General features: G+C 50.2%; 8 protein-coding genes across 8 annotated transcripts; 4 read left to right on the forward strand and 4 right to left on the reverse strand.

Annotated features, from left to right (window-relative positions):
- Positions 1–6: 6 nt before the first annotated feature.
- J3458_005508 (uncharacterized protein) lies at positions 7–779 on the forward strand (the record flags this gene model as incomplete). Its single annotated transcript, XM_066118842.1, has 3 exons — positions 7–220; positions 287–384; positions 489–779. 3 exons carry the CDS (start codon positions 7–9, stop codon positions 777–779), a joined length of 603 nt encoding a protein of 200 aa, XP_065976363.1.
- Positions 780–2943: 2164 nt separating this feature from the next.
- Positions 2944–3554, forward strand: J3458_005509 (uncharacterized protein; the record flags this gene model as incomplete). Its single annotated transcript, XM_066118843.1, has 2 exons — positions 2944–2949; positions 3033–3554. 2 exons carry the CDS (start codon positions 2944–2946, stop codon positions 3552–3554), a joined length of 528 nt encoding a protein of 175 aa, XP_065976364.1.
- A 3927-nt stretch (positions 3555–7481) lies between these two features.
- Positions 7482–7775, forward strand: J3458_005510 (uncharacterized protein; the record flags this gene model as incomplete). Its single annotated transcript, XM_066118844.1, has 1 exon — positions 7482–7775. The coding sequence occupies one exon, from the start codon at positions 7482–7484 to the stop codon at positions 7773–7775; it is 294 nt and encodes a 97-aa protein (XP_065976365.1).
- A 153-nt stretch (positions 7776–7928) lies between these two features.
- Positions 7929–8820, forward strand: J3458_005511 (uncharacterized protein; the record flags this gene model as incomplete). The annotated part of the gene is made up of 1 exon (XM_066118845.1): positions 7929–8820. The coding sequence occupies one exon, from the start codon at positions 7929–7931 to the stop codon at positions 8517–8519; it is 591 nt and encodes a 196-aa protein (XP_065976366.1). The 3' UTR covers positions 8520–8820.
- Positions 8821–9252: 432 nt separating this feature from the next.
- J3458_005512 (uncharacterized protein) lies at positions 9253–10758 on the reverse strand (the record flags this gene model as incomplete). The annotated part of the gene is made up of 2 exons (XM_066118846.1): positions 9253–9740; positions 9822–10758. 2 exons carry the CDS (start codon positions 10756–10758, stop codon positions 9253–9255), a joined length of 1425 nt encoding a protein of 474 aa, XP_065976367.1.
- A 394-nt stretch (positions 10759–11152) lies between these two features.
- Positions 11153–12037, reverse strand: J3458_005513 (uncharacterized protein; the record flags this gene model as incomplete). The annotated part of the gene is made up of 1 exon (XM_066118847.1): positions 11153–12037. The coding sequence occupies exon 1, from the start codon at positions 11693–11695 to the stop codon at positions 11153–11155; it is 543 nt and encodes a 180-aa protein (XP_065976368.1). The 5' UTR covers positions 11696–12037.
- A 317-nt stretch (positions 12038–12354) lies between these two features.
- J3458_005514 (uncharacterized protein) lies at positions 12355–13050 on the reverse strand (the record flags this gene model as incomplete). Its single annotated transcript, XM_066118848.1, has 2 exons — positions 12355–12875; positions 12936–13050. 2 exons carry the CDS (start codon positions 13048–13050, stop codon positions 12355–12357), a joined length of 636 nt encoding a protein of 211 aa, XP_065976369.1.
- A 312-nt stretch (positions 13051–13362) lies between these two features.
- J3458_005515 (uncharacterized protein) lies at positions 13363–13779 on the reverse strand (the record flags this gene model as incomplete). Its single annotated transcript, XM_066118849.1, has 1 exon — positions 13363–13779. The coding sequence occupies one exon, from the start codon at positions 13777–13779 to the stop codon at positions 13363–13365; it is 417 nt and encodes a 138-aa protein (XP_065976370.1).
- Between the last annotated feature and the right edge of the window lie 192 nt (positions 13780–13971).

Consider the following 13971-nt stretch of genomic DNA (forward strand, 5'->3'; position numbering starts at 1 on the left):
TCGCCCATGCTAAAGGAGAAGCCCGTGACCTCATATGCCGAATGGAGGGTTGCCCATCTGCGCGGGTGGCTCAAGGGAGCAGCCGAAAGCCCTGTTATTCAGGGCTGGAGAAGCAACGGCTTAAATATAAGGATTGAAAAGTTTCTCAGCCACGGCGGTCCGGACAAGGTTCTCGCCGACGTTGACCTACGGCAAAAAAGCATAATACACGGAGACTTTTGTATGTCGGTCTACGCACACCCTTTGCGAAGAAAGTGTCCTTGAACACTTGACTAACCTGCCACAGCGACAAATAACATGGTCTTTGACAGAAACACCAAGAAAATCACGGCTCTTCTGAACTTTGACTGGTCTTTCATCTCCCACCCCTTTGATCCGTTTACGGTTTGCCTCATCGACCTTGGCTGTAATATCAGCGACGGGGACAACGAGATCATGGCAGCTCTTCTCTCAGGAAATTTTACAAACCACCGTCTAACCCCGATAAGGAGTCCACCGATAAGTGGGAGCTTGCCAAGGCGTGGAATGCCGCAATGAAAAAGAACGGCGTAGTCTCTCCAAGTGATATGAAGGGAGTGGACCAGATTCGTGACATGTTACGGCTCGGCGCGCTACTTAACCCGTTTAGACTACGCAACAAATCAATGCTTGAGCAGATGAGTGATGAGAAGAAGGCCGAGCTGCGGGCAACGGAGGAGGAGGAGCTCGTACACTGGCTACAAAGACACGGTCCTAGTCATGTATCTACGAGTGCAACACACGGCGCAAGACGTAGGTAGTGCGGCCCCGCCGGACTGTCAACGGAATAGAAGGAGCCTAATTGTAAAGAAATTAGAGCACGTTCTTTTGTGACATGGACAAAACGTGAGGATGAATATGGGCCACGGAGGAGATGAATGCTGACACTTTGCACGCCTCACATCAATACACTACCACCGCGGCTGGGGCCTACTTTCCTTACGAGAAAGACACAGATGGACGGCTCAGATCATCGATGTCTTATTCGAGTTGAACACATGAAAGTGGTATTGCATCTGCGCTGATGACGCTTCACCTCCCCGCTGGACAGCATCATCAACACAATGGCATCGAATGTCTAATAAGGAATTTCGTATGAAAGCTACGTAGTTACATCATTCTAGGGGCATTTAAGATTGGAGGTTGTGACTAGTCAGAAACCTAGATGCTTAGCCATAGTCCGTGGGCTTTCAAACAAATGTCTTGTATGTCACGAAAGTGATACATCCTTCCGAAGACGGTCAATATATCCTGATGTAGCCGGAACCGGCTGTATTAACATGAAGAATATATTGCGAGGGATTGTAAAGAGGCTAAGAGGTTAGACTAGGCTTTTAAGGATAAGAGCGTAAGGTAATTATAGCTTAAATACCTTAATTATTTAGGATTAGTTACATGCACTCAAAATATTATATACATTGTTAATTTTTTTTATTTGAAATCAGAGACGTAACACCACGTTTCGCATCTCAGCGGGTTGTCTTTGAAGACGTTGCAGTGAGGTATCAAACCGCAGTTGATCCTGACCCCAGAACCTGGGAGGGTTTTGACCCTGAAGCTGCTGCGTTTTGTACGCTGGCGAGAAACTGTTCCATCAGAGCAAGGCTGTACCAGTTCTCTATCTGGGTCTGATCCTTGGCTCAGGACAGTTGACCAGCAGTTCAGCACCACTGCATTATCATAGCATCGAGAACAGACGGATAAATTCATTTACTTCGAAAAGACTATCGGCACTTTACTAAGCGCTACTGCCGCCATATTGAAGCCTAACCGCACAAGCTTGCTACTCCTTCTACACGGCGACTCGTTCACCGTCCACTGCCAAGTCTCGCACGTCCTGCTCAGACAGAGGTCCGGTCAGGCTCCATCAAGTCGACCCAGCTATTCTCGATGCATTGAAGAGGGATTCTGATCCTGTAGATGCGCACGTAGCGCTGCAACACGAGGCAGCTGACTATTCCCCGGCCTTGCTTGCTTTGCATATGTGGTTGAGGTAGTATGCAGGTCGTTGGACATAGAAGTGTTATACCAGGAAGTAGCAGCCCTGGTCTTATGCATCTACGGAAGGGCATCCAGGCAGACATACATGACTTTCAGGACATGTGTCCATAGCCTACACCCGGGGCCTCCCAGAGGTCCTCGTCATCTGGCCAAACTGGTTTGTTGTTCCGTTTCATGGTTGAGTCGGGCTTCTCTGCTGCATGGGTCGCCTCCTTGAATTCCAGCGTACCGGGATCCTTGACGTAGCCGTGGCAGGCGACATGTGTCTCGCGACCCAAGTGGTCCTGCGTCTTATAGCTGAATGTAACGTGATCGCCTCTGGGGTCCTTCTGACGTCTCCCATTGATAGTCGTTGTTGAATGAACTTCGCTCCTGCCGTCAATCAGTCATTGTGGGACGAGCCTTGCACCGGAAAATTGTTCCGTTATTTAGGGATGATGTCATACCGAACAAAAACAGCCTTGAGATACTCCGTAGAGCTGCTCGTTACGCGTGTCTCAGCGCGTATTCAATCATCAGGAATCGGTGCACCTACTTCCAGATGGAACATGCAGTCTTCATCCTCATCTCTCATGCGCTGCAGATGGGTTTCTGGCTGCCGCGTCAGATTTTTTTGCGCCGCGCGGCAACCGTAAGAGCTTCCTCCAGTCGCAGTACTCGACCATGTCAGCACCACCTGCCGAGTACGGGTATATTCATGGAGTAGAGCATCTCAGTGACTATCTATTCCCGTCGTACTTGATCGATTCGAGATTAACGGGCCAGATGGCACTCATCCATGCCTCGTGACCCTTCCGGCACGATGCAGCTTGCGGGACGCGAGGGAGGCATCAGGTAGCTCTTTATTTCAGCTTGACGTTGCCCGATCTCTTGCTGCGCAACTAGTCACGGCCGTGTCCCTCGTCCACGCTAGGGGTTATGCCCATGGAGGTGAGTGTCCCGTTCTTTTTTTACGCCGACACCTCAACTGACCCCGTGCTCTAGATCTTCATCTCGGCAACCTTCTCCTACAGCTGCCCTCATCACTCGATACCCTGTCAGTAGAGCAACTCTACGCACCATACGGGGAGCCGGAACAAAAGCCAGTAGTTTGTCTCGACGCCGAGGCAGCATCAACAAACCCCGGGGTTCCCTCCTACGCGGTGCCTTCAGTATGGTTGGGCGTACCAAGCAATAACATAACCCTAGGCGAGGCGAAGTTAATACTCAGCGATTTTGGAGTTGCCTTCCAGCCAGGGGGCAAGTCTCGATTCGAATCATATACACCCGTTGTACTCCGGCCACCCGAGGCATTCTTTGAGCCAGCAACGCCTCTCACATTTGCCTCTGATATTTGGAGCCTGGGTTGCGTGATTTTTGAGCTTCTCGCCCACAGGTCGCTTATTGACGGGTTCCTCGCACCGCAGGACGAGATCATAGCGCAGCAGGTAGAACTGCAGGGTCCCATGCCGTCTGAGTGGTGGGGAAGATGGGAGAAGCGGCCGGATTGGTATAATGATGCAGGCAGACCTTCAAGTAATGCGTGTGATATCTGATCATGGGAACGGCGGTTTGAGCAGTGGGTGCAAAAACCACGACAATCTCGGGATATGAAAACGATTAGAGAAGACGAGAGGGATGCGTTATTTAAGCTCCTCCGGTGGATACTTGCATGGAGACCAAGCGAGCGACCGGACATAACAAAGGTACTGAAAGCAGATTGGATAACAAGATGGGCATTGCCTTTATACCAGAAAGGCTTGGAAGCGGCGTTTACCTTGACTAGACCAACACAGCATGGGTGAAAATGACGTCCTAGAGTACAAAGGCAAAAACTGGAAGATTTTACGTGTCGGTATCGTATTCAGTGGCTTCCTAGATAGATTTGGAACCCATTTTGGCTTGACACCGCTCCTGTGCTCGACGTTGGTTAATGAGCATTGTGGAGTAGAAGTACATTGGAATGTGCACAAGACAAACTTCCCAGGAAGTGCAAGTGATGGGCTTACGCTAGCTGTTGGGTTGGAGGATGGAATTTTAACCATAGCATGCCAGGAGGTATGGGAAGCACGGCGTCGATACAGATGCTAGTTCGAGGCAGCGGAAGATAATTGGGCACAACGTCGATAATTGCGCGGAAGCCCTCTTGATTCGCTCAGGATATCAATATTCAGGATGGGGATTATAGCCGTTGCCCTGCAAGCTAGTTCATTTCTTGACCTGTACCAAGACGAGTCTGGTGGAATCCCCGACCTTGCTATAATCTGGAGGAGCGTCGACTCTTAGCGGAGCTTATTTACACCGATACAAGCAGGTTAGATAACGAGACAAGGTTAGAGTATTAAATATATATTGCGAATGTAATAATGAACTTATTATAATAAGAATAAATTAACTTATAATATCTTCTTCACCAATCGGCTAGTGTGTCTGACGCATCGCGATGCGTTCATGTGTGTCTTGCGTGGTTAGTTACGGTTCCCTGGCCCAGGTACGGCTAAAATACAGTGTTACTAGATGCCCTCTATCCAGCCCGTTTTTTTGATTTTTTTTTTCTCAAATAACTTAGTATGTATTATATTCAATAATTTTAGCTAGTGTGTCTTACTATTTAACGTATTATAATACGTTTATAATATCCTACGTGGTTAGTTGCAATTCCCTAGCCTAAATGTAGCTAAAATATAGTGTCATCTAGTCTGTTCAGAAATGTATGGAACAGAAGAAGAGTTAGGCGTCGCTGTAAAGGAATCTAGGGTTCCTCGCGATCGGCTCTTCATTACCAACAAAGTGGCCAGGGGATCGAAGACATCCCTGCAACACTTCACCAGAGCCTTAAAAAAATGCAAATGGAATACTTTGACCTGTCTCTTGTCGAGCGCTGCGCACGTTTCGGACCCAGTGTTTGCTGACATAACATGAAGCTACTTGGTTCATATCCCCTTCTTTGCCAAGAAGGATGCCGACTTTCAACGGGCGTGGAAATCCATGGAGGAACTAAAGAAGGCAGGCAAGGTGAAGTCAATCGGCGTCAGCAATTACCTGCGCCACCATGTCGAAGCGACACTCGAAGGAGCTTCTGACCCGCCGGCTTTCAAGTATCACCCATACTTCAGCGCGCAAACGAGTAGGTCCCGTGGTTGTGCCAGAATGACATCCCAGTCGGATCGTTCAAGGGACTGGCGCCCGCATTCCGCTGTCCTAACGGGCCCTTGCGAGAGCCTTTGGCCCGTGTAGCAAAGGCACATGACACGACTGAGGTCGTTGTACTTCTCGCCTGGGTGATGCAGAATAATATTGTTGCCGTCACCACCACTTCCAAACCACAGAGGCTAGACGAATATGCTCGGGTTTTGAAAGTCAAGCTGACGCCAGACGAGATGCAGGAGACCTCCCGACGTAGGCGCCACTTATCACTTCCGCACGCCTTGGCCGGAACATTTTGATGCTGAAGATCGATCCTAAAAGCTGGTCGTAGTTTGCTCAAAGGCGAAGAGCTTGCAATCTATAATATAGCTTTCTATGAGATGATAGCACAGTCTAAAAGATGGCGCAATCCGAGGGTATTCAAAATAAACTGGTTGCTTGCTGGCAGTTCTCCAATACACCCTGACAGGGTCTATGTGGCTTACGCATTATGTGGCGATAGAATTCATTTAAGCATAGCCCACTGGTAGAACCGAAAGTCTCAAAGTTTCTCCATTGTTTCATTTGATTCTGCAGTTTATTGAATAAACGAGCTCTTATCTAACAAAACGACATTCCTTGACCTCGGGAAACGCCTACCCTATACCCTCATTTGCAACCGCGATTTCTCGCCGGATCAGAGACACCTTGTTCTGTATTATGACTTTCTTGGCATGAAGACGTGAAGAAAGGACAGTACTTAACACTAAAAGCCCTTAACAGGCACGATCAAAACTATATTCCTGTGCTTCTGCGAAGCCCGCGGCGGCGGCAATAGATAGCAACGGCCATCATATCCTCACATCAGTCACCTGCACCATGAGCTGGCATGATTCTAACGTTTCATACATGGTGTGTCCCAGGTTCTGGAGAGAGTGTAATGAGTCGACTAATGCTCTTGGAAGTTAGGTCTTCAGTTACGCTTGATGGATCTTACCCCCCTGCCGTACGACAACCTTCTGTTCTTCTGATAGTTTAGAAGCGTTGTCGCAATGCATCCTTCCTCTTGATTGGCGTCCGCGGAGGCCATATCCTTATTGATTAGGGCGTAATGGATTAAACGTGGATAAACGGAATATAAGGGGGTATTAACTGTGCAATCAGAGCATGTTCTCAAGAACAATCAGATATACGCTCGCACGATATCCAAGTACTTCTCGTTACGCAGACTCTGTTAGCAGAAGAAGGGAAATGGCGATGGGAGATGGAAGAGAGCCGACTTTGCGGTTAATACTACGACGGAGGGTGGGGTTCGTTCTCTCAGCCCTTAATAAACTTCCCAGTAACCACCTGTTAAGACTCGCGGGCATTAACATTGCAACCAGACCCGTTGATGCCGCCGCTCCACGGCAGCTCCACCTTTATCTCCGTTCCACTTGCGGCTCGGCCCGCACCAAGACCTCTTTGGCTTATGCTAACCGTAGGTCTCCATCACTGATCAGCCTTCCCAGAGACATGATAACTTGACATTTTTGACATTCAAGTACGCCGTGTCTTGGATTGGAGCGGCGAGGAAAGCAGTAGGCTGGGTGCCTGGGCCTGGTGCCGCGCGAGTTCCCAGACAGTCAACATTTCTCAACAGATCTGGAACCCCAAGAACCCCTTGTCGCATTGACATTTTGGCTCTCTGCAAGCCCATTATCGCCATGACGTTGACGTTGTTGCAGATGTCGCGGAACCTTGTGTGATAGACGTGCAAATTGGCGTATACATCATACGACGATGGAATCTTGCGGTAGATGAACAAATGGGTATGTGGTTACGTCAGCTGTGGCGGCTTCATTTCATAGTTGTATTGAGAGTAAGAGCCACGTGCGGGCTTATTATTTCGCGACTGCAGGTTCGGCTTAGCCGGGACCCTGCGTCTTGTCACATCAATAGCACAGAGCCTCTTCTTTTTGCGCACTGCCGTCCTGGCGCGTGCAGCCGGGGGGAAAATACAAGGACAAAAGAAAAGCCAATTTGTGGTTGTTCTTTGACATACATATAACCCTACCAAACGCCAAACGCCAAAAGAACTAAAGAAAACCACTACCGAACTGCGATTTCACGCTTTGCGCCAGCTCGCAATGGAGCCGAGCGCAGCACCTCAAGACGCGGCTGAGTAATTGCGCAGCCAGTGGACCAACCCGGGCGACATCTTTTCTCTTTTATTGCTCATCGGCGGCGATATTGTCCAGAAGGCCATCGCACAGCTCGTCGGAGGGTCTTTCAAGCTGACTGACAAGGGGCTTCGATTTGGCATCACTCCCGTGGCCTTTTCGTTTGGTTGAGTCGCTTATGCCTTCGTGTCGCTCATGTCGGCGGTGGGCGACCATCAGCTGATGCCGACGCCCGACTTCCCCTGCATTGTTATCAATGGCGAGAATAGAACTGTCACAAGCAACAAGTCGTGGATGCTGGGCCGGATATTACGCGATCACGAATCCGCCCATGAGGTCGACCCGGCCATAGTCTCCCTCCGCATCGATATTTTCGACCTGCAGCCCATCCGCAGAGCAGACGTCGATGCTGTTTGGATGCTGGGATGGGTCGCCGTGGCTGTTCAGATTGTTCTCTCTGTCGTTCCCTGGATCGTCTGGGATAACTAGGGCATCTTCCTCATCACCATCTGCGGTAGCATCCTAGCGCTGGTGACTGGCGTCCTGCCACAGTGGCAAACGGAGAAATGGGCCGGCCGGCCTCTGGGAGGCAATAAGACAAAGGTCACTTGTCTGACGACGGGCAACGGAAGCTCTCACGTCATGGTCATGGTAGGCTGTCCGGGCGCCTGGGATGTCGAGTCGCTGGCCGGGGCCAAGTCAAAAGTGCCGAGGGGGACCGTCCTTGTCACCGTGATATCGGCCATTCTGTGGACTGCTCTCTTGATAAGCGCCTCGGGTCTCAGGCAACACAGTTGGTTTCTTGTTGGCGTGGGAGGAATCGGCATGGTGCAAAATCTCTACGCGGTCGGCAGCCACCGCAAAGCAGGGACGTCCAGTTTCCACATGACTCGACGCCAACCCCGTTCCACCATTGTCGCAACCCGGAAACAAGTCGATGACGGCGGAGAATCCGATGACGACGTAAGCGACCCGTCCACGGACTGGTTGGCGCCTCTGCAAAAAGACGAAATTGCAAAGGTCATGGGGGCTTTGATAGAGCTTGAAAAGGACATCCCGAGGGCCGGTTTGGCGCTGTTGATGACTTTTTTCCCCGGCGGCCTGCGGTACAGTAGAGAGCACATGAAGTATAAGCAGCACAGGAAGTTTTGGAAAAGGGCATTTCGGGCAGCTGGTAGCCGCGCTTCGACGGCCAAGGCACAAAACGCCACAGTGCGAGGAGAGTGTAGATGACCCGACCATTGCTCACCTGACCCGACCATTGTAATTGACCTGACCTGACCATTGCTATTACTATTTTGGGTGAAATATAGGGGAGCTATAGTGGAGCTTATAGTGGATATCCCCCCAAGGGGTTTAGCGGTTAGGGTTAGTTAGGTTAAGCATCAGGGTTAGGGTTAGACATCAGTGTTAGCCAAGGGATATGAATGACGAATTAGGTAAGACCAGTGGTCAGGTCAGGTCAATTACAATGGTCGGGTCAGGTCAGGTAGGCGAGCAATGGTCGGGTGGTATGCATTCTCCTGTGGACAGGGGCAGGACTTTGTTTTATTTCATTCTATTCTATTTTTATATTTTATTTTCTGTCACTGTTACTCTATTCATCTCATTCCCGATCTTAAGAAAATTCCAACCTTCAAGTTGGCCGAAAAGCACATGTATGGAAATAAATAACATTAAAGCTTTGAAAGACATCTGGAGGGACAGTCTCCTGATGACCCCGCGTAACATCGTGGTAAAGTGCCGACTACCGACCCCTAGGATGGCTAGAAGGTAAGGACGGTTTGTCCTGTCCGTCATGTTAGGGTCTACATCACGTGAAGCCACGTGCCACGCACTTTTCTACACATTTACCTACATACCTACGCTTGATTGGCATCTTGCTTCTCAATAGAGGTCGTGTGTTCTTTCACCCTCTAAAATCCCTTCTTTCTCTCGGTCACGATGCCTCATGCATCATCTTTTATTAGCCAGAGCCTTTTGCCAACCGGTTGGTACCAACCTTTGTCTCCGGTAGCAACCATACCACACCTTTGCTTCCGCTGAGAACAGCCAGACTTAGCAAATTTCGGCCCTTTGAGTCTGTAACTCTCAAGTTGGCATTAATGTCTGCTAGAAGCCGCTTCACCACGACCTTGTCTCCATGTGCAACGTCCATGAGTAGAGGAGCTCGTCCCGTCGAGTCTTCGAGTTGTTGCTGGGCACCTTTGTTCAGCAGAAGATCAACGATTTGCCCATCGCCATTCTCGGCCGCCAATAGAAGCGCCGCTCTACCCATCCAGTCCTGGATGTTTACCTCAGCTCCAATCTTGAGTAGCATTTCGACAATTGGCTTGTTCGCTTTCTCCGCTGCCAGATGTAAAGAAGTCCGCTTTAGCGAATTCTGCATATCTTGAGAGCCTGACCCGAGCTCTAGAAGTGTCTTGACTGCGTCGTTGCTATTCTTTTCAGCGGCTACGAATAACGCCGTCCGTCAAATCGAATCTTGGAGAGTTTGTTCAGCCCCTCTCTCTAACATCATTTTCACCAAAGTACTATTGTTCTTCTCTGCTGCCAGATGCAGTGCGCTCTTGCGCATTAAGCCCCGTATGTCGATATCCGGGGAGCCTCTGTTGAGCAGCAGCTTCGCAGCACTGTCATGATTCCTCTCGATGGCTATTAGCAGTGCTGTCCGACCCTTGTAGTCGTTGTGGTTTATCGCTTCCTTGTTGGTAATCTGCTTCTTCGCCTGGACTGTTGCTGAACCGTCAACCACGGCAGCTTCGATGGGGGATTCTTTCCAATCTATGCTGGAGGAGGTTTTGAGGGACGCCTCACCAGCCTCGCCAGAGGACACGCTATCAGCATCATCAAAAGGTCCATTCTGAGTCTCCTTCTGGGGCTCGCTAGAGATGATCTCAAGGAACAAGCTGACATATTTGTTGCTCCCGGTTCTTGCAGCCCACAACAATGGTGTTTGGCCCCTTGAGTCTGGAATGCCCAGGTCTGCACCCTTCCACAATAGTAGCCTGACTACCTCCTCTTGAGCATTCTTAGCAGCCAAGCGGACTGTAGTCTTTCCCGATGTATCTTGACCGTCCTTATAAACAACTTTTTTGAGGAGCAGCTGCACCATGGGCAAAGAACCCCGTTTCGCCATCTGCAGGAATAATTCCTCCCTGTTTTGGCCCTGGGAATGCAGGTCGACCTCCTGTTCTAGCCGCAGCCGAACGATCTGGTTATAGCCCGCCTCGGCGGCGAGAGGCCAAGCTTTTCTTCTTTCTACATCACGAACATGCGGATCTGCTTTGTCTTTAACCAGTATCTGAACGATTTCCAAGTTGCCATTCTGGGCCGCCAAGTGTAGTGCAGTCCGTCCATTCTCGCCTTGGATATTGGCATCTGCCCCCTTTTCAAGCAGCTCCTCGACCACTGCCACATGGCCGTTCTGGACGCCTAGGCGGGGGGCCGTCCGCCGCCCTTTATCCAGCATGTCGAGCGATGCCTCCCGTTTTTCGTCAACAGGGCGACAAGCTTCTTGTCGCCACGCTCCGTGGCCAAATGTAGCGGTGTACGCCCCTCCTTATCCCTGACGGCTGTCTCAATACCCCTTTCCAATAACGAGGCGGCTACGATTGAATAGCCCATCCGAGGCGCAGATATTAATGCCTTTTCTTCCAAAATGCATTCTTCTTTGAGGCTGTGCTCCTCACCCAGAAGCACCTTGACTATCAATTCATGGCCCTTCTCGGCAGCTACCTTCCACGGCTTATTGCCACTCTTACCACGAAGGGACGGATCAGCACCATTCTTGCGCAGTAATGTCACTAATTCGAGAGAGCCACCCCAAGCAGCACGGTGTAAAGCTGTCTGACCGTCGTCAGACTTCACGTTGGCATTTGCTCTCTTCTCGCGCCCCGTTCCGCCGCCAAATGCAGTGCTGACTGCCTGCGCTTGTCAAGAGCGGTGAAGCTGGCTCGATTATCGAGCAGAAGCTTCACCAAATTCGCAAAGGCCCCCCATGCTGCATGATGTAGAGCCGTCCTTTTATGGCCATCTTCGATGGCTGACTTTGCCCCTTTCCTCAGCAGCAGCTCAACTATAGGCGTGTTTCTATTGGCGGCGGCAAGTGACATTGCCATACTTCCGACAGGGTCAATGCTGTCACAATCTACATTGCTCTCAAGAAGTATCTTGATCATCTCTGTATAGCCCTTTTCAGCCGCAAATAACAACGCCTCTTGTCTAATCCCCCCCTTGATATCTGCCGAGACTTCCTCTGTCTTGACTAGGAGTCTTACAATGGACACAAATCCGCTCTCGACGGCTTTGAATAGCGCCGTGCAGCCTTTGTTGTCTTTAATAGTCACGCCAATCCCATTATCAGCCAGGAGCTTCACAACCTCTTGATGTCCATTCATGGAAGCCATATGTAGTCCTGTCCATCCTTCCCTGCTTTGGAAAGTTACGTCGGCCTTTTTTCTTGAGGAGTACGCAGACCAGATCAACCCAAACTTTCCAAGATGCTAATAGCAATGCTTCATTGGTAGATTTCATGTCTTGAATCTGCGTTTCAGGTTTGGAACTAAGAAGGAGATTGGCCACGGCTGCGTGCCCTTGATTTATAGCCTTCTGCCATGCCTTCTTCCCGTTGAGATATGCAATTGTTGGATTCGCTTTGTAGTTGAGTAGCTTCTCGATAATGGAGGAATTGCCATTTTCTGCTGCTAGTAGCAACACCGTGCGACCCATATTGTCCCGGGTATCTGGGTTCGCATTATTGGCAAGAAGAGAGGCCACGACCGACTCGTGGCCATTTTGCGCCGCTTGCAACAAAGCCGTTCCCCTCGATGGTCGGAAAGATTTGCATCAGCCTTTTTGTGAAGCAGAAGCATTACCGACATATTGTCTCCATTCTTCGCTGCCAGCAAGAGCGCTGTTTGTGTGTTCTCATCTGGCACATCCGGCTGAAAGCCGCTTTGACGTAGTAGTTCTACCAGTCCAACATGTCCTCGCTCGGCTGTTAACAGTAAAGGAGTGCGTCCTTTTTTATCTTGGACGTCTAGACTCGCATTTCGACAACTGTAAATCAGGTCTTTCGAGGTGAGATGAGGTTCGGCCTAACGGCCCAGTGCAGCGCTGTTTGGCCAAGCATGTCCTGGATGTGTGTGCTTGCTCGATAGGACAGCAAGTAACGTAGAATAAAGAAAGATTCCAAGCCCACGCCTTGTACCCGACGCTCTGCGTCGAGAAATATTAGATATTTTCTTCTAAACGGCTTGAGATGCACTTTATAGGGATCCTCGCTGGGAATGCGGGAATCGATTACCTCCATTGCCACGAGGAGTGCAGTCCGTCCGGCATGGTCTTGGACGTCGAGGTCAGCCCCGGCAAGATGAAGAACCTCTATTATGGATCTATGGTCATTTCGGACTGCAAAATGTAATGCTGTGGAGCCTCCCGAGTATTCTTGGATGTTTGGGCTAGCCTCGGCCCCGAGGAGCTTCAGGACTATGGAAGTGTAGCCTCGTTCGGACGCCAGGATCAGTGCTGTCCGGCCTCGCGAGTCTCGATAATTTGAAACGGCATTTCTGTCCAGGAGTTTGTCGACTGCCGTTGCTTGTCCACTGGCAGTTGCAAGAAACAATGCATGTGGAATCACCAACTTACAGTTGGCTGGATCGGCAAAGCCGTCGAGCAGCATCATGACCATTGACGAATGGCCCTTTTCCGCAGCCAGTTTTAGTGCTTCCTGCTTGTATTTGTCGCAGGCATTAGTTTTCATGCACTTGAGGAGCCCGCGGACCACTTTGTCATACCCACGAGCTGTTGCCCGGCGAAGCGCAGTATTCTCGTTTTTGTCAGTTGTCTTGGGTTCGCTTCCTCTCCCGAGAAGCGTCTGGACGAAGTCGAGTCGCCCAGCTCCTGCTGCCAAGATAAGAGCCGTCTGATCCCTTTCATCTTGCAAGACGGGGTCTGCTTTTTCATCAAGGATGAGTTCAGTTGCAACCTTGAGCCCATTGAAGGCCGCCCAGTGCAAGCTGTTCGGTTTAATGAGTCGTTCAGGTTCACAGCAGGTCGATCTTGGCGTTGCGGATCAAGTAGCACTATGATGACTTCCCGGTGGCTGATGATTGCTGTCAGATGTAGCGCTGTTCGGCCCTTTGACTCTTAAGTTTAAAGCGGCTCCTTTCTTCAGTAGCGCCTCCGCTGCATCCTTCATCCCCTTTCCTGCGGCCATCAGAAGCGCTTTTTGCTTGTCTTTAGTATCCAGGTGGGACTGACTATCTACGATCTGTTTGGTAATGCGTTCGTTACTCCACTGGATTGTCTTTTGCAAGGCTGTCATCTTCTCAGAGTTTTGAAGCCCTGACCTGGCCCCAAATTCGAGTAGACTGACGACCGTATCTTCACTCTTGTTTTCAGCAGCTAAAAGCAGGGCCTTGTCAAGCTCTCCCTGATCGAATCCTTTGTTGAGGACCTCGAGCAATATGAGAAGAGTATCAGAGTGCATCTTTTCAGATGCCAGGTCTAAAGCTGTGTTTTCCCTTGAGCCCGAGACGGATGCCTTTGCTCTCTTTTTAAGGAGCTCCTTCACAGCCGATACATGGCCCTTTTCGGCCGCCAAGTGTAGCGCTGTCTGGCCTGTCTGGCCTTCTTTATTCTTGGTATCCAGCTCTACTTGCTATTTGCAAACCGTCTCAAG

Source organism: Metarhizium acridum (genome assembly GCF_019434415.1).
Source record: "Metarhizium acridum strain ARSEF 324 chromosome Unknown scaffold_31, whole genome shotgun sequence".
NCBI classification, from domain to species: domain Eukaryota; kingdom Fungi; phylum Ascomycota; class Sordariomycetes; order Hypocreales; family Clavicipitaceae; genus Metarhizium; species Metarhizium acridum.